The 18,472-nt window shown below is 42.7% G+C and overlaps 1 protein-coding gene across 1 annotated transcript; it reads left to right on the forward strand.

The window, feature by feature from the left end:
• The first annotated feature begins 2,711 nt into the window (after positions 1 to 2,711).
• AKR1A1 (aldo-keto reductase family 1, member A1 (aldehyde reductase)) lies at positions 2,712 to 10,998 on the forward strand. Its single transcript, XM_006839704.1, has 8 exons — positions 2,712 to 2,799; positions 5,129 to 5,248; positions 5,411 to 5,562; positions 6,199 to 6,394; positions 6,702 to 6,901; positions 7,133 to 7,205; positions 7,356 to 7,442; positions 10,845 to 10,998. Exons 1-8 carry the CDS (start codon positions 2,716 to 2,718, stop codon positions 10,908 to 10,910), a joined length of 978 nt encoding a protein of 325 aa, XP_006839767.1. The 5' UTR covers positions 2,712 to 2,715; the 3' UTR covers positions 10,911 to 10,998.
• Positions 10,999 to 18,472: the final 7,474 nt, after the last annotated feature.

The following is an 18,472-nucleotide window of genomic DNA, read 5'->3' on the forward strand; positions in this document are numbered from 1 at the left end:
GAGCAGAGAGGGGATCTCACTACCATCAAGAAAGAAGAGCCAGGAATGGAGTGATCCTTTGGATCCAGGGACTAAGAACCTCCTAGACCCAGGAGACAGAGAAAGCTGTAACACTGGAGATGGTGTGAGATGGCAGCAAGTGCAGCAGAGAAACAGCAGCTACGGTAGGACCAGGAGACCAGCACAAGATAGCACGGTGGGCTTCACAACACATAGTGAAGAGTAGCTACAGTGGGGGTGCCCATGCAGTAACAGAGTTTAGCATCATTTCCAGGTGGAGTAGGGTGCCTCTAGGTACTTATCGGAGATGCTAAGAGTTTTTTAACAATTACCTGAGCAGGGCAAAGGCCAAGCTGAGAGAAGCTTATACTGAAGAGGCTGAAAGGTGCTTATATTCAAGTGTGCAAGAGAATCTTTCCTGTGGCCAAGCACAAGAGCTCAGGTCTAAGCAGGGCCCAGCCACAGAGACCTGTCTGCAGGTATGGTTGGAGAAGAAGCTGTATTCTGAGTTCCCTAATAAATTTCATAACTGTGGGTATTGTCTCTATGCTCTAAGTGGCCATTGCAAAGAATTAACAAACCCAGCAGAGAGGTAGAGAGTGCTGTGGGAAGAAAAGCATGAAGAGGTGAGTCCAGCCTCTACTTACTTCATAGGAATCAGCTGTCTGATGTTGATCTTGATTCTCTTTCTGGCCCACTGTGAAGTTAGGTCACCGTTTTATAGGCTTTGAACTTCCATTATAAATTTTTGTTTAGTTATTTTATTCTTGCCTTTTTCCATTAGATCCTTGGCTCTTAGCTATTAATTTTGGAGCAAATAACTTTACCTCTCTGCGCTTCCATTTTCTCATCTGAAAAATGGTATAGTTCCTTCGTAGGTGCCCACACCGGCCTGCCAGCATGGATGATCGGAGTTCTGTAAAAGGGACTCAGTCTCTGTAGTTCGGATAACTGCTTGTTGTTGTTGTTGTTGTTAAGTACCGTGGAGTCAGTTCCGACTCATAGTGATCCTTCACAGGGTTTCCAAGGCTGTAAATCTTTACGGGAGCAGAACGCCTCATCTTTCTCCCACGATAACCGCTTAGGAACATTGATTTCATCCTCAAGAGAGGTGGCCCTATCCTGAGCCTATTCCTGAATCTTGGTCATGTTTTGTCTCATTTTGGCTTTGGCCTGTTTACACTAGCCTGAGACCTTAGTCAAGGCGGAATACTCCTGGGTATACACCCCATCTTTGTTTTTAGGTATTGGAGCTCTTTAACACAGACCTTTAGCTTGGTAGAAGGAAGGACAGTGAAGCCAAGCCAGAAGGGTTGTCTGGTTAGTGTTTATCCAGGAACTAATGGCTTTTTGTCTTAGAATATGCTTCTGCTTCTACTTATAGGAACATCATACAATGACCTATTTGTTCCCAGACCCCCTGTGTTTCCCTTTTCCCCATCCATTTCTGGCCCATGTTTTTTTTTGTTTTGTTTTTTTGTTTTAAGGTTTTTATTGTGGATTTGAGTGAAAGTTTTCAGGGCACATCATCGGTTTCACATTCAAACATTCATATACCTTGTTTCATTACATTGATTATAATCCCTTCCACATACCATCAGTTAACAGAGTTTCTCTATATCCTCTTTAGCTTTTTTTCGGGGGGAAAACTTTGCCTTTTTGGAATTTACAGTCTCGGCTTTTAGGGAAGGTTTTTACATTTATCTGTGTGTATCCAGGGCTCATGTATGGAATTACTAACCAGCATAACTGAATAATCAGAAAAGGGACATTTTACTATGTCTGCTAGGTGGCTAAAGTCTGATCCTCGGAGCCTATGGTTTGGACGGTCAGCAACGCTTGGGCCCACGGGGACTTGAACGCCTGACCGGGTCTGCACGGTCTGCATCAGATTCCCCCTTATTTATTATTTGTTTAAGGGACGCTGCCTGTCTTAGGCGGTCAGTGTGAATTCCTCAGTCTTACCCGTCATCGAAACTCATTGCAGCATGGCAATGGCTCTGTCTTAGGTTGCCGAGGTTCCACATGATCCTTGCCCGTCTCTGGCCACACGTCCACCATAAACAGACACCATCCGAAGAAGGCAGGGAGGAAGGAGACCAGCTGGGGAACCCACACACAAGATGTTGCCAGACCTCCACCTGCTCTAAGACGACCAAGCAGGATCACTATGCTGGGGTTCAACCAAGTTCACAGGGGAACTTAATCTCTGGCCGAGGTAGCAAATTAGTAGCCACACAGTTCTCAACTTGAGAATTACTTATATCAGAAGTTTGAGCATGTAGCTGATGAATATCCACAGACAAGTGTATATTGTTCCACAACCCCCTACAATGCTGTTGAATTACGTTCCAATCAGGTTCTGGTTAACTGAAAAAATAACACATATCTAGGTGGGCAGGGCAAAAAAAGGTAACAATTCCTATTAGTGCAGTGATTCTTGACCTAAGAGCAAAGACATGTGGCACGTTTAAGGGCCAGGCACCGCAATGATTTGCCTAGCTTCTGAAAATGTTAACAGGCAATAAAACATACGATGGTTGATGAACGATTGCAAAGTCTGTAACATCTGTTAATTCCCCATTCCCCACGCCCGACAAGCAAAACGGCAGAAAGTCTCTGGACCCATGTTTTAAAGACAAGTGAGTGGCTAAGCCCCAAGCTGCGGGCATTGATTCCAACACCATTCTCTTCCCATCTTTGTTTCAGAAGGCAATGGCAGCTACCTGTGTCCTCCTGAATACTGGACAGAAGATGCCTCTGATCGGACTGGGTACCTGGAAGAGTGAGCCTGGCCAGGTGAGGTATGGGGAACAAGAGAGAAGCTTCTTGAGCCTCTGTCTGGGAAAAGGCAGGATTTGGGAAAAAAAGAACCCTGTATTTCCCCCCACCTCATATACCACTTCATGTAAGGATGAGTATGGAGGGCAGTGGGAAGAAATAAGAGAAGGGACCAGCCATGAGCCACTGGTTCCCGGAGCTGTCTTCATTGCCCCAGCTCACTTATAGGAGGGGCTGTAGGACCCAGCTGGACCAAGGGCCCTGGAAGGAAAGGAAAGAAAAAAATTTTTCTAATTGGATCTGTGCTGTGTGCCCTGGCAGATGTGGGGCCCACAAGTGCATCCACATTTATATGTGAGTGTCCACAGCAGTGATGGCTGCCTTTATTGTTGTTGGGGTTGGGGGAATTGATTTCCCTCTTTCACGTCTCCTTCATAGCACTCCCTAAAGCTCCTCTGCCCTATCACCTTGTGCTGTCCTCAGGTTTTCTCTCCCATACTCTGAGGCTTGAGTTGCACCACAGCTAGGCACACAGCAGGTGTCAGGGTTTGAAGAGTAACTAGATCAACTGTGTAGACCAAGGGTCAGCAATTTTTTTTTTTTTTTTAATTAACAAAGACCAGATAGTTAATATTTTAAACTTTGCTGGACAAGAGGCAAAATGGAGGCTATTATGTAGGCATTTACATAACCAGGAGTCCTGGTGTGGCACTGTGGGGTAAACTCTGGACCACAAGGTTAGTTTGAATCTCAAGGTCGGTGGTTAAAACTTATTAGACGCTCCTTGGAAAAGCCCTATACAAGGTCTCTATAAGTTGGAACTGATTCAACAGCAGCACTTAAAAACAGCATATAACCATTTAATAAGTCTTTTAAAATGTAAAGCCCATTCTTAATCTTGAAGTTTAAAAAAAATTCTTTTTTTAAAGGCAGCTACTCAACCTTGAGGTTCAAAGGAACTCCACAAAGGCACCTAACAACAACAACAATGCATACTTTATCAAGTCCTGCTTTAGACCTATACAGCCAGGAGAGCTTGGGGCTGGACACTGCTTTTCTACACTTGATGTAACTATGGGATACAGCTCCTACCTGGGGTGTGGCATCTCTCCTCAGGGCTTTTTCCACGTTTCTTGGAAATGTGAGTCAGACTGAAGCGGTTTGGGGATTAAGTTTAGGAGTGACTTTAGAAGGGAGAAGAGCGTCTTCTGTCTAGGATTTAGGCTGGTGTTTATGGTGTGGTTGGATGCCCTCTGCTTTGTTCTCTTTGCTTTCCTTCTACAGCTTCCTAGGACCCTGGAGTCAAGGTCCTGTTATTCTGGGCAGGCACTCCACACAGCCTGGGGACAAGTCTGGGAGTTAGGTCAGAACAGGGTGTGGGCCCATGATTTAGGTCCTGGACATAGAACCTAACCCAATGTCTGGGTCCTAGAGCAATAAGAGTAGGATCAAAAGTGTGGGGAGCTCAACTAGATAGTAAGAGCGGCCCCTAGATGGAACTTTTGAATGCCAAGCCAGGCACTCACAGAAAGAGCTTTGGGGCCTTTGTGGTAAGAACCTGGTTCTGAACCCATGTTTTTAGTCTCATTTTTAGTAAATTGACTCACCCATCCTCCTACTTGATGCCTGCTTTCTTCTCTCCCATCTAGGAGCTCTGGGCCCAACTTCTCCACCTTATTTAATTTTCTCCCTTCCACTTCTTCTGCAGGTCCTGAACCTCCAGAGCTGACTCAAGTGAGCTAGCCTAGGAACGTGTCATATTTCCCTAAGCAGCTCCTCAGGACTAGGGACCTGTCTCCATGACCTACACTTCTATTTATCCATCCATCTTTCAATTAAAAAGATGTTTACTAAATCCTTCTTTATGTTACATTCTGGGAACACGTTGTTAGTTTTTTGCTAGGCTCTGCTGAGATAAGTAAGAATGGACCTTGGAGATTGATGAGATGTGGGTAAGGCACAGGGTTTCAGTCCTCTGAAGAGGCTTCTAATCCTCTACATTAAAACCATCTTCTGTCTTCTTACCTCCATTTTATGGATGCTGTTGTTGTTGTTAAGTGCCGTCGAGTCGGTTCCGACCCATAGCGACCCTGTACAGGGTTTCTGAGGGTGTAAATCTGTACGGGAGTAGAAAGCCTCATCTTTCTCCCGCGGAACGGCTGATAGTTTCGAACCACTGACCTTAAGGTTCGCAGCCCGATTCGTAACCACTATGCTACCAGAGTGTGGATAACCCTGGTATATTCATGCCTCCCTGTCAGTGTAGTGTCCCTTGGAGTGTTGGAGAGGAGGAGAGTTTTTGACTCAGATCAACAGAGCTGAAACCTTTGCTTCTCCCACCTGACAGGTGAAAGCAGCTATTAAGTATGCCCTGAGTGTTGGCTACCGCCATATTGACTGTGCTGCAATTTATGGCAATGAGATTGAGATCGGAGAGGCCCTGAAGGAAAATGTGGGACCTGGCAAGGTAAGGACTTGGGCTACAGGCAAAGGTGGGATGGGAAAATTCAGAGGCTAGGGCTAGAGCCCTGGGGGGAGGGAATCTAGTACTCCCTTCTAGTTTCTCTCCCAGAAGTGAGGCTGGGTGCCCATGGTCTTTCTCACTATGGACCTTGCCCCCCTGTACCAGGCAATACCACGAGAGGAGTTGTTTGTGACATCCAAGTTGTGGAATACCAAACACCACCCTGAGGATGTGGAGCCTGCCCTTCGGAAGACTCTGGCTGACCTCCAGCTGGAGTATTTGGACCTGTACCTGATACACTGGCCTTATGCCTTTGAGTGAGTCATTGCCAGGGTCTTACCTGGGGAGATGGGATAGTGTTAATACTTTATCCTAAGTCTCAATGGCAGAACAAGATAGGAGCACACATCTATGTGGCAGTCTGAGGAGCTTGCCATGGAATCTGAACCTTTTCTTTTCTGCTACAGTAGCCAGGAGTTTAGCTACAGCAAAGAAGTGCAGCTTTTTGTGGTGTGTATCCTGGGGTATGCATGGGTATGGCCTCCTGCTCCCTTTATTCATTCAGGAAACATATACTGAGCCTTTTGTTGAGATAGGTTCTGGGTTACAGTAACCAGTAAGCCCCAACAGAGGATGTGAGAAGAACCTACCATCAGTACTGTGTCTTGTGCTAGAAGACTGAAAGAATGTGTAACCACTGAGGAGGAAGAAGTTAAGGAAGACTCAGAAGAGAGGAGATATAATCTGGGTCTAGGAAAAGAAAGGAGCATGGGCATTCCATGTAGAATTAACACCAGAGTCATGAGCTAGAAGGGAGAAAAATGCATGACTGTTTCACATTCTTGGCACTTTGGCCTCTTCGGAATTGGGATGTGGAACACAGAGTAGCTGGAATGACAGAGAGGGCAGGAGTCTGGTGTCTGTGCCCACACTCAGGGCTGTCTCACACTCAGGCAAGGAGACAACCCCTTCCCTAAGAATGCAGATGGGACTATACGCTATGACTCCATCCACTACAAGGAGACCTGGAAGGCTCTAGAGTCAATGGTGGCCAAAGGGCTGGTGCGGGCGCTGGGCCTGTCCAACTTCAGCAGCCGGCAGATCGATGATGTGCTCAGTGTGGCCTCTGTACGCCCTGCTGTTCTGCAGGTGAGTATGACAAGCACCCTAAGTGTTTGGGTGATATGCACAAGAGCATGAGTGAGCAGGTGCTGGGCCTGCTTAATGGAATGGCTAGCAAGTTGTCAGAGTGTTGGTGAGCCAAGTACTCAGCATTGAAGTGGGTTTTGTAGTCCTGGGAGAGAATGAAATTACTGATGGAAAACAGTGGGAAAAGCGGGCTGAAGTGGAGGAGGAAGAGTTTCAGCAATGCAGGGTTGATCAGGACATGCATGTCTGGGTGGGATGGACACGCTAGGTGTGGCCACTTTTGGTGATGAATTGCTTTCTGACTCAGGTGGAATGCCACCCATACCTGGCTCAGAATGAGCTGATTGCTCACTGCCATGCCTGTGGTCTGGAGGTGACTGCTTATAGCCCTCTGGGCTCCTCTGATCGTGCTTGGCGGGATCCTAATGAGCCTGTCTTGCTTGAGGACCCCGTGGTCCTGGCACTGGCTAAAAAGTATGCCCGGTCTCCAGCTCAGATCTTGCTCAGGTGCGTGCAGTCTTGGAGGATGAGGGGTCTGTGGGGGCAAGGGACCCTGGTCTTGGGAGGCAAGAGTTGAGGGGCTCCTTATCATGCAGTGTGGTCTGGGTGGAAGCCACTTTGAGGCATGTTCTCTGCTCTGGTAGGGTTGCAGGAACTTGGGGACGGCTGCATGGAGAATAAAACAGTGCTTTGGAGCACTAACCACTCTTCCTTATGTATCTTAATCCTTTTCGGTAGGTGGCAGGTCCAGCGGAAAGTGATCTGCATCCCCAAGAGTGTCACTCCTTCCAGAATTCTTCAGAACATTCAGGTACTTGGGTGATGGCCCTACCCTCTTTAGCCCTTTGGGACATAGCCTGGCCCCAACTCTGTCTGCCTGTGAAAGTAATTCTTTGGAATCCCAGCTTCTACTTACAAGACTGGCTTTTGTGACCCTTCCATCTCCTCCTTTTACCCCTAGGTGTTTGAATTCACCTTCAGCCCTGAAGAGATGAAGCAGTTAAATGCTTTGAACAAAAATTGGCGATACATCGTGCCCATGCTTACGGTGAGGATTAATCAACTTCCAGGGTCAGGGAATGTGGGTAAGAGCCTGCCCCAGATCTGGCCTCAAATTGTTGCTCAGAGTCGGGGAGCAGGATGTTAGTGGTAGTAGCAGAGGCATTGTTATCTGGACACAGTGGTCTCTTTTTCCTTTACTGAGCTCAAGAAAATAGTATGACTTCCGGATAGGGAGCATCACCTTTGAGTCCCAATTCTGTCTCTTGTTGTCATGTAACCTGTTGTTGATGTTAAGTGCTATCGAGTTGGTTCTGATTCATAGCAGCCATATGTAGAACAAGACAGACACTGTCCAGTCCTGTGCCAGTTGATATATTTAAGCCCATTGTTATGGCCACTGTGTCAGCCCATCTCATTGAAGGTCTTCCTCTTTATTGCTGACCCTCTACTTTACCTCCCTGTGATTCTTGTTTCCATCCAGCCTTCTTTTCCAACTCCTCTGAATTTTATCAGGTAAATACTGCCCTTTTGATCTTGAATGGTTGATTGTTCCATGGTGTGCCTACCTCACTAGTGTTGCTGGCCCCTCTAGATACCTGTCTACTGCTTGGCTGGAAATTGAGCCACAAGGGTGAGTTCAGTTTCAGTCCTGAAGGGTGACCAAAAACCTGGGGCTCCACCAGTCTCTATCTGACCAGTAAACCTGGTATATATTTTTTTATGACTTTGACTGTTGTTCCACATGGTTTCCCAGTCTCTATCTAGGACCTTCTAATGGGATCCCTTTTAGAGATGTTGGTAGTGGTAGCCAGATACCATCTAGTTCTTCAAGTCTTAGGGTCGTAGAAGTTCACATGGTTCATTAGTTCATTGGACTAATTGTTTTCAAGTGACTTCTGTTTTCATCACTCTTCTTTCCTTTGGACAGTGAGAGACCAATAGTTGCACCTTAGATAGCTTTTAAGATCCCAATTGCTACTTACCAAAGTAGGACGTAGACTATTCTCTTTGTGGACTATGTTGATGCCAATTGATCAGGGTGTCCCCTGATACTAATCCATGTTGAATTTTAAAGGTAACTTAAAATTAAAATTAAAATTTTAAACTACCTTTCATAACAGCAGTTTCTCTAACTTTGATATTAATGTAACCTTGATGCTAACTAATCATATACCCTAAGGAAGACATTCCTTTTCTCTGAGGTCTGGCAGGTGCAAGTTATCACAGTATGTTCTTCCTCATTGAGGAAGACTTTCAAGGAGATGGATTGACACAGGGGCTGCAACAATGAGCTCAAATATATCAACTGGCACAGGACCACGTAGTGTTTGTCCTTCCTGTTCTACATACGGTTGCTATGAATCAGAACCAACTCAAACACCCAACATCAACAGCAGGTTACATGGTAATGAGACAGACCTGGGACTCCCAGGTGATGCTCCTTATCCCTAAGCCATAATGTTTCTTAGAGCTCAATAAAGGAAAAAGAGACCACTGTGTCCAGATAAAAATGCCCCCACCACTATCTCCACAATATCCAGAAGGTCTTTCCAATATGGTCAAACAGATGCAAGAAATGACAGCTTATGTCCAAAGCAGTTTTACTACAGGTTACCAGAAATAAACTATCCTGTCACTGTCCAGTGACCACCCTGTAATACACTGAAGAACATGTACCTTTAATCAACTATGTACCTCTGTTGTTATTTGTCGTTAAGTGCTGTCGAGTTGGTTCTGATTCAACAACAACTTTGTATAGGGTTTCTAAGGAGCAACTGATGGGTGTGAACTGCTGACCATGTGGTTTGCAGTCTAGTGTTGACCCTACAGTGCCACACTAGGAGTCCCATGTACCCCTACTTATGTATTTTTCACCTTTCTCTGCCTAATCCCCATTTCTAGTTAGCCTGCCTTTGTCTCCCTTGATTGTCTTTTAGCCAGTTATGATTTTGTAACTTTTTAGCTCCTGCTCATTGTCCAGCGAGCAGTCATTTTCACTCTGAATTGGATATCTTCATGATCTGGACCACCTCTGTCCCTCAATAAACCTCTGTTGCTTTTACTTTTAGCAGACTCCATGATATTACTCTATGACATTGGACATTTCTCAAAGTAACATCTTAGTGTTTTGTGTTTTTTTTTAAATACTTTTGAGAGATTTTTGGTTTTTTTAAAATGTTTTATTGTGAATTATGTGATAGTTTACATGGGAGAACATTAGCTTTACATTTATCCTATCATATATTGTTTCACTGCTGTGGTTACAGCCCCCTCCATGCATCATCAACCAACCAAATGATACACCCCGCAAGCCTGTCACCTGGTCATCAGCACACAGCCCCACTCCCTTTCTGGTCTAGAGTCCCCAGCCTCTCCATCTTTCCACATCATCGTCTCTACCTCCATCTCTGGTGTCACTGTTTCTCTGGGTAGGGTCTTGTACTCAGCTCTTCTCCCTTGACCTCCATTCCTGGACTGCAAAGTCAATCACTCCCCTCCTTTTGCTGCAAAATGTTTACCTTTACATTTCCAACCCTTGCAGTCAGTCCTGATAACAATTATTCACTATTGTACCACAAGAGACCTAGTCTAATTTCTTTTCATTAGCCCCACCCAGACAGATTGGGCACTACACAGTGGAGATTCTACCTTCCTCCATGCCCTCTGGATCTAGGCTCCCTACTTTTGAGAGGCCTTTTGCAACAGATTTGTCCAGTATCTATAGTACATTGATTTCTTGACTACTGTTTCCATAGGTGTTGATTGTGGATCCAAATAAAATGAAATCCTTGATAGCTTTAATATTTTCTGTTTATCATGATGATGTTTATTGGTCCAATTGTGAGGGTTTTGGTTTTCTTTTTACAAGTATAACGTAGAACAAGTTATTTAACATCTCTAGGCTTCAGCTTCTTGTCTGTAAAATGATCTCAGTTCCTGACACTTTGTTGACTAAGTAAATTAATGACTAAAAGGGGAACCAATAAGGCTTTGTTAGGGGGATTTGGGTGGGGTTAAGCATGTTGTGAAGTCCTGGTGTGGTGCTGTGGGTTAATGCGCCAGACTGCAAAGCCGTGTGAACTGCAAGGTCGGTGGTTCAAGTGCACAAGTCACTCCTTGGACCCCTGTACAGGGTCGCTATGGGTCGGAACCAACTCAACGGCACTTAACAGCAAGAACAACAAGCATGTTGTACACAGGAAAATAAATAGTTCCCTAGCACTTGATCCCAGCTGAGGTTCTTAGTTCTGTACTATATAAGTTTAGTGCTGGAATGCTCCTGATACTATGGCATTCTCCGAGACCAGGCCTGGATCACTGCTGTAGTCATCATCTGACATAGTGATGTTAATAGGTGAGGTTGTTTAAGATGCTTTGAGGAGGGTACTCTGCATCTTTGGAATGTCAGCTCTTGCTAACAGACTCATCTGTCCATCTATCTTTCCAGGTTGATGGAAAACGGGTCCCAAGAGATGCAGGGCATGCTCTGTACCCTTTTAATGACCCATACTGAGGCCACAGCTTCTTGGTGTCCCTTCCAGTCCTCCAGCTATGAAGTCCTGATATCTCCGGAAAGGAAGTTATTAAAGCTGTTGGAGCATGTATACTGCTTGCTTGTCCTATCTGTCTGGTTAGGCCTGGGAAGGAAACATTTTTACTTGGAAATGCCATATGTGCTCTGCAGCCCAAACTTCCTTATCTTTCTTTCTTGGTCAGGAAGACCCAACTAGGCCGTTTGCTTTCCCTCTTAAGTACACTAGAGGAACATCGCCATCTGGTGGCAGTTCTGAACACTGCATGCTGCCCCAGCGTTTTCCTTAGAAATGTCAAAGATTGGTCACCTCAGAGGATTGAGAACAGGGCAGTGATTTCGTGGCAATGCTGGACCTGGGCCTTGAGTTTCTATCCCCCTGTTCTGGTGATTAAGGAGCCCTGGTTGTACAGTGGTTAAGTGCTCAGCTTCTAAACAAAAGATGGGCAGTTCCAACCCACCAGCTGCTACAGTGGAGAAAGATGTGGCCTTCTGCTTCTATAAGCATCACATTGCCTTAGAAACTCTATGAGGCAGTTCTACTCTGTACTATAGGGCCACTACAAGTTGGAATCCACTTGACAGCAATGGGGAGTTCTGGCCAATGCCTAGGGCTAGGAATGTGAGGGACTCAAAAGTATTCAGAACTTTGGGTGGTACCAGCTTACAAAATCATGAAAGGTGAGGACTGGGGCTTTGTTTCAAACTGCAATACATATGTCATAGGCTGCCTGAAGGAGACAGAGTCAGACCCAAAGGTTGTTTACTCTGCATCTAGATCCTTACCTTACTTCAGTTTTTAGTCCTACCAAAGGCTACTCATTGATAATAAGGTTTGGGGGATTTTTTTTCCAAATCCTTTTAAGCGCCAGTCACACAAAACTCATTTTTGTTTCTCAGATAAGCCATCATTGCTCCTCGTTCAGCAAATGTGGGTTAGACAAAAGGCTAGACCCTGGGGATATATCAAAATACATAAGGTCCCTACAGTCTACTTGAAGAGACACACTTTAAGTAATTGCATAAGTAGCTTAATTACAGCTACAAGAAATGTTATGAATAAGTACAGGGCAAGAAGTCTATTGCTTTAATCAGCTGAGATCAGGAAGATGAATAGGGATTAATTAAAGGAGGTGAATGTGACAGTATTATTCCAGGTAAATTAAGCAACTTGGGGAAAAACCTTGAAACTAGTAAAAGCTGTTGGGAAAACCAAAAGATTTGTGTGACAAACTATAAAAGAGGCAGGGGGAAGGGAGGCAGAATGGCATGGAATGGTGTTGGAGTTGAGCAGTGGCCTGGTGATCAAGGGTCTAGGAGATTGTTAAGATTTTGGTTTTTGATCCTAAATACAATGGGAAGTAACATGCCTTCTCTTTGAGCAGGAATCACGTTCCTTGATATGTGTCTTAGACATAGCCCTGGGGCTATAAAGAGAATGGATAAGAGGGATAAAAAGTAGGTAGCAAGAGACATGTTGGAGCCTTTAGATACAGTGCCTGCCTGGAACAATCTACCCCTTAGCCCACTGGACTGGCTAACTTTATTAAATGTTTCATTTAGCTGTCACTTCCTTGGAAACATCTTTCCTCACCTTGTTCCCCCTAGGTAGCTCTTTGCATGATTCCATAGCTCCTTCATACTTTTTAGGATCTAAACCTCCACAGTCAGGAGGTAAGGAAACAACAGTTGTCAGAACATAAAACTATTCATTACTAAACTGACAAAAGTTAGTCGTTAACATCCACTGCAAAGTAAGATTGCAATTCTCACACACAAAAAATATGATTTAATAAAAGTGATGGAGAACTCAGATCATACCCAAAGCCATTGATTGACAACTGAAAATCTGACAGTTAACTGAAAGAGATGATCAAAGATAAGGATTGTTGTTGTGAAGTGTCGTCAAGTTGATTCCGACCCATAGCGACCCTGTATAGGGTTTCCAAGGAGCAGCTGGTGAGCTTGAACTGCCAACCTTGCAGTTCAAACAGCTTTGCAGTCTGGCTTATTAACCCACAGCGCCATACCAGGACTCCAAAAATAAGGATACCAGACTTTAAAAGATGATTGAAGATCAGAGTATTAAGGAACGCCTCTGGAATCCCTGGGTGGTACAAATGGTTAACACTCTTGGCTGCTAACTGAAAGGTGTGGGGTTTGAGTCCCACTTAGGCACATTGGAAGAAATCAGCCATTGAAAACCTTATAGAGTATATTTCAACTCTGACACATGTGTTGACCATGAGTCAGAATCAAATTGACTTTTTTTTTTTGAAGGAAGGCCTTTGGAAAAATTAAGATCTCAAGTACTTTTAAAACTAATTATATGATTATTGTTTTCAGTGCTACACTACAGACTCTGAAGTTTTAAATAAGACTATCATTATAAGACTGCATTGCCGGAAGGGAGTGCTAACCACTCAACTGCTTCACATCAAAATTCTTTATACATAAGAACAGTCTAAAACACCTTTCAGAAACTACTTTGTCTTCAAGGGAGGAGAAGCTAGCTGTCTCATTCATGCAGGGAAAGTGAGACTCTTACATTCTGTGGGTAGCTACTTGAGAAAAGGGACATACATTTATTTGAAAGAGGACACAGTATTTTTCCAGAAAAATGTTATCTATGAAGGAGTTCAGATATTTGTCCATGGCATTAAAACATTGACAATCCCATTATTCGTTGAGATGTTAACTTCTAGAATGTACATGACATATTCTGTTGCTTTTAGAAGTTGCATTCGTTTTTCTTCGTGGATCATTAACACTTTGACACTTGTATATTCATTAATCTTTAAATATGCACATTCAGAGTTATAATCTTGTTTTTTTTTCTCTACATCTTGGTGAACCTTTGGTCTTTCAAGATATTAACAGGTTGTTTTCTACAACATGACAAACAAGTCCTAGGTAGCATAGTAAATTAGAGAACATAATTGTGTCAGTATCATTTATGTAACTTCTAAATTATATTCCACCTCACTCTCTTGTATCAATCAAAAGTTGTTAGGAGTAGAAAGCCAGGACTATTTCATTTTAGGGATATCTCCCTAAGGAAAAGAGATGAGATTCAAGACCTTTCAGATTACCTGGTTGGGTTACTTGGCTTTACAGAGTAACAAAGAAGTCAAGAGCCATTTGATTCTGCCATGATTGAAATGAGATGATACTTTGATTTGTAGAGACCAGTGGTGTCAATTATTGCATTAATGCCCTACTTTGATACTCCAGAAGGATTACAATGGCCCTTTCTGCAAGCTTTTGTCAGGCAGTGTAGGTGATACTTCCAAAAATATTGCTTATCGTAGTTCAAGAGTTGTTAAATCCAACAATCAGATTTAGGAAAATGTTTACGTACGTCAAGCATCAAAGTACCCAAAGAGGCAAACAGGAAGGATAAAAAGCAAAGTACAATGGTTAAGTGTTTAGACTCTTACAGTCCATAGTAGCTTAGTGGTTTCCTTTTATAACACTAGATCTGAGGTGCTACATCTTGAGTCTCCATGTACTTTTCCAGACTTCCTTGTAATTTTCACTTTTTTCCTCAGTGAAGTTTTTAGGGGACAGCCAGGATAAAATTAAACAGTGTAGTCTGATTTCTGATTTGCTTATCTTAAAGGTTTCTCCATTAAGTAATATCTACAGTAAGTTTTTGGTATATAACCTTTGTAAACGTAAATAATTTAGTTTTATTTCAAGTCTACTAAATTTTTTATCATTTTGAAATTAGGTCTATAGTTATTTTCTCTGTATTTTCCTTTTCTGTGTCTATAGTTATTCTGTATTTTTTCTTTTTTTGTGTGTGTATTTTCTGCCTATATTTTTCAATCTATACTTGCGTTTTTAATATTTTCTAGCTTTGCTAACCCTTTCTCTTTTTCTTTCTTGATTTCTGCCATTATTTCTTTATTCCTTTCCCTCTTGTTGCTTTTTTTAGGTCTTGTTGAATTTTTAGGTCAGTTTATTTTTAATTGTTCTTGTTTCCTGATAAATTAATTCATAGCTATAAATCTTCATCCAAATACAGTTTTATCTGTGTCTTCTGAAGCTTGACATGTAATCATTTAATTCAAAGTAATTTCCTTCCCTCATGATTTTTTAATCCAAGGGCTACTTTTTATACCATATATGCGTTCATTTGTAATATAATAAAATATTATGGTTGGAGAACATTATCATATGAACAATAATAATTCTGTGGTATTTGTTGAACCTTTCTTTGTGGCCCAATAAATGGCCAATTTTTATTAATGTTCTATGGTGCTTGAATATAATGTATATTTGCTTTTATGTTGTTATGTGCCATCAAGTTGGTTCTGACTCACAGTGATCCCATAAGGGTTTCCAAGGAGTGGCTAGTGGGTTTGAACTGCTGACCTTGCAGTTAGCAGCCCAATACTTATCCTGTACTTATCCAGAACTCCTTAGGTGAGTATGTTGTTGTTAAGTGCCGCCAAGTCAGTTCCGACCCATAGTGACCCTGTATAAGGGTTTTCAAGGAGCAGCTGGTGAGCTTGAACCACCGATCTTGCAGTTCAAACCGCTTTGCAGTCTGGCACAGTAACCCACAGTGCCACACCAGGACTCCTAGTTGAGTATAGAGTTCTATATATAGTTAGTCACTTAAGCATATTAATAGTATTAATCATGTTTACAATATTTCTGTTTATCTTTTTTTTAATGTTTCTGAGTGGCATGTTAAAATTTTCAGTTACAAGTATTGATTTACCTCTTCCTATTCTGGTAGCATAGTGGTTACAAATCAGGTTGCTAACCTCACAGTCAGCAGTTCGAAACTACCAGCTGTTCCATGGGAGAAAGATGAGGCTTTTTGCTCCCGTAAAGATTTATACCCTTGGAAACCCTGTACAGGGTCGCTATGAGTCGGAACCAACTCCACGGCACATAACCAACAACAACATTCTATTTATCTCTTTTTTATAGTTCTATTTTATAATTCTGTTTTTGCTTCATATATTTTGAATCTTTACTGATAGTAAAAACTGTGGGGACAAATGAGGGTAAATCAAAAAGTATTGCTACAAAATCATAGACACCTTTATTAAGCAAAAATATCAAAATGTGAAGCTGTTGTTTCTGAACATACCCTCTATCTAGGTTTACATGCTTCTCAAGGATGGTCTCTCCATTTCTCCCTGAAGAATTCTGCACTCTTTGATTTACACCATGTCAAAACAGTAGTTTTGGCATCCTTGAGAGACTCAAATTGTGTTCCTTTAAAATGGTCTTTGAGTTTGGGGAGCAAAAAGAAGTCTAAAAGGGTAAGATCAGGGATATAGGATGGACAGGATAAGGTTTTCTAATGAAATTCTCATAGAACAGCCCTTGATACCCTCAAAGAATGAGCAGGTACATTGTTGTGATGGAAAAAATTGCTTAGTACAACTTTCCTGGCCTTTTTCTCACCGATGCAGTTTTTTCAATGTTCTTAAAACTTCATAATAAGCCCCAGTGATGATCCTCTGTCCTTTGAGAAAATCTTTTAATATTTTCCCCTTAGAATCCAAAAAAGCAGTTGCCATGACCTTCTAAACTGATCTCTCTGCCTTGAATTTAACCGGCCCAGCAGTTACCCTAGGAAGTCACTGATTTGATTGGGCCTTTTTTAATTGAAGGCACCCTAAAGAGATGAAGACAAGTGTATGACTGAGAGAAGTTGTCTGAAGCCATCCACTAATCACAGAGACATGTGTAAATATATTTTGTTTGGAATAAGTCTGTGAACAACATAGTTGTTGTTATGTGCCGTGGAATCAGTTCCAACTCATAGCGACCCTGTACAGGGTTTCCAAGGCTGTAAATCTTTATGGGAGCAGAAAGACTCCTCTTTCTCCCGTGGAACAGCTGGTAGTTTCGAACTGCTGACTCTGAAGTTAGCAGCCTGATTTGTAATCACTATGCTACCAGAGCTCCTGGAACCCTAGTAGCAATACTTTATTATTATTTTATTTTATTACTACTTTTACTTTGGTAGATGATGGAAAAATCTTATAGATGCACAAGGAAAAATAAGACATGATCAGAGCTGATAGTGAAGCCAATCTAACCAGAAAGCTTTGTCAGATAAAAGAAGCTGAAGTCCTGATGTGGCGCTGTGGGTTAATGCGCCAGACTGCAAAGCCGCCGTTTGAACTGCAAGGTTGGCAGTTCAAGATCACCAGCTGCTCCTTGGAAACCCTATACAGGGTCGCTATGGGTCGGAACTGACTCGAGGGAACTTAACAACAACAACAACATTAGAATAATAGTGTATGAACTAAAGGGAAATATAAATAACAAATGATAAAATAGTGCTGTTCTTTTGGATACAGGAACCAATTTTTAAACTGTCTTTTGGCCTAAATTTGACTCAGAGGAGGACTGGGTCTGTCAATTTTTAATCGATTAGGTCAATAACAAAAGTCTTACCCCTCAGGAGGAAATAGATTATGCCCTATGCTGGAGATGGGGTCCTGTTGTCCTATTTGCACTTAAAACAAGGAATAACAAGGCAAAGAAAGAAAAAAAATTTTTCCCTTGGGACCCCCTTTTCTCTCTACCCACTGCCTTACAATCATGCCCTTCCTCCTACACCCCAGACTCACAACCCTGAACTCTCCTTTTGGAAAAGTCCCTTAAGAAGAGGAGACATTGGGATTTGTCAGTATACCCCTAACTGGTTCAGGAGACAAAAAAAAAAAAAGAGGGCAAATGAGAAAATACGCCAGGTTAGAGCCAAAAGATCCTTTGGGCCAGGGAATGTTAAAGCTCTGTTTTGTCACTAACACTTGGCCTGATATCTCTAAAAGGACACATAAAAAATAGAAAACTGGAAAAACAGGTCTATGGGAGTACTGTTAAAGGAAACGAAAAAGGTATATGTAAAACAGGATAAAGAGAAAAAGAAACAGAAAGCCGAAACTATGTGGTCAACCTTAGGGCAAGGAGCTCTAGTAGCATAATGGTTACAAATTGCCTACAAACCTCAAGGTCAGCAGTTCGAAACTACCAGCAGTTCCATGGGAAAAAGATGAGGCTTTTTGCTCTTGTAATGGTTTACAGCTTTAGAAACCATATATAGGGTCACTATGAGTCAGAATTGACTCCACGACACACCACCACCACCACCACTTTTAGGCAGGCAATTCAGGGAAGGATAATTAACCAATGCCCCTCAGGATCCCAACCGCCACAGTCATGACAAAACAGGAGGGGAGGGGAGCCCAAAAATGGCCAGAGGAGAAAACGGATAATTTAAATGTGGAAAAGTAGGACATGTTAAGTGGGAATGCCCAAATTGGAAAAAAAAAAAAAGGGGGGTGGGGGTGGTGGAGAAGGTGGTCCATAGAAGATAATACCTTATCCCCATAGAAAGGATAAATGATCTATACAGCCAATATGGTAGTTTTTCACATAGAATTCTTAAGATAAATGTAGACATAGGCTGTTGTTGTTGTTGTTGTTGTTAAGTGCCATCGAGTCGGTTCTGACCCATAGCGACCCTGTACAGGGTTTCCGAGGGTGTAAATCTTTACGGGAGT

Source organism: Chrysochloris asiatica, unplaced genomic scaffold (assembly GCF_000296735.1).
Source record: "Chrysochloris asiatica unplaced genomic scaffold, ChrAsi1.0 scaffold00026, whole genome shotgun sequence".
Taxonomy (NCBI): domain Eukaryota; kingdom Metazoa; phylum Chordata; class Mammalia; order Afrosoricida; family Chrysochloridae; genus Chrysochloris; species Chrysochloris asiatica.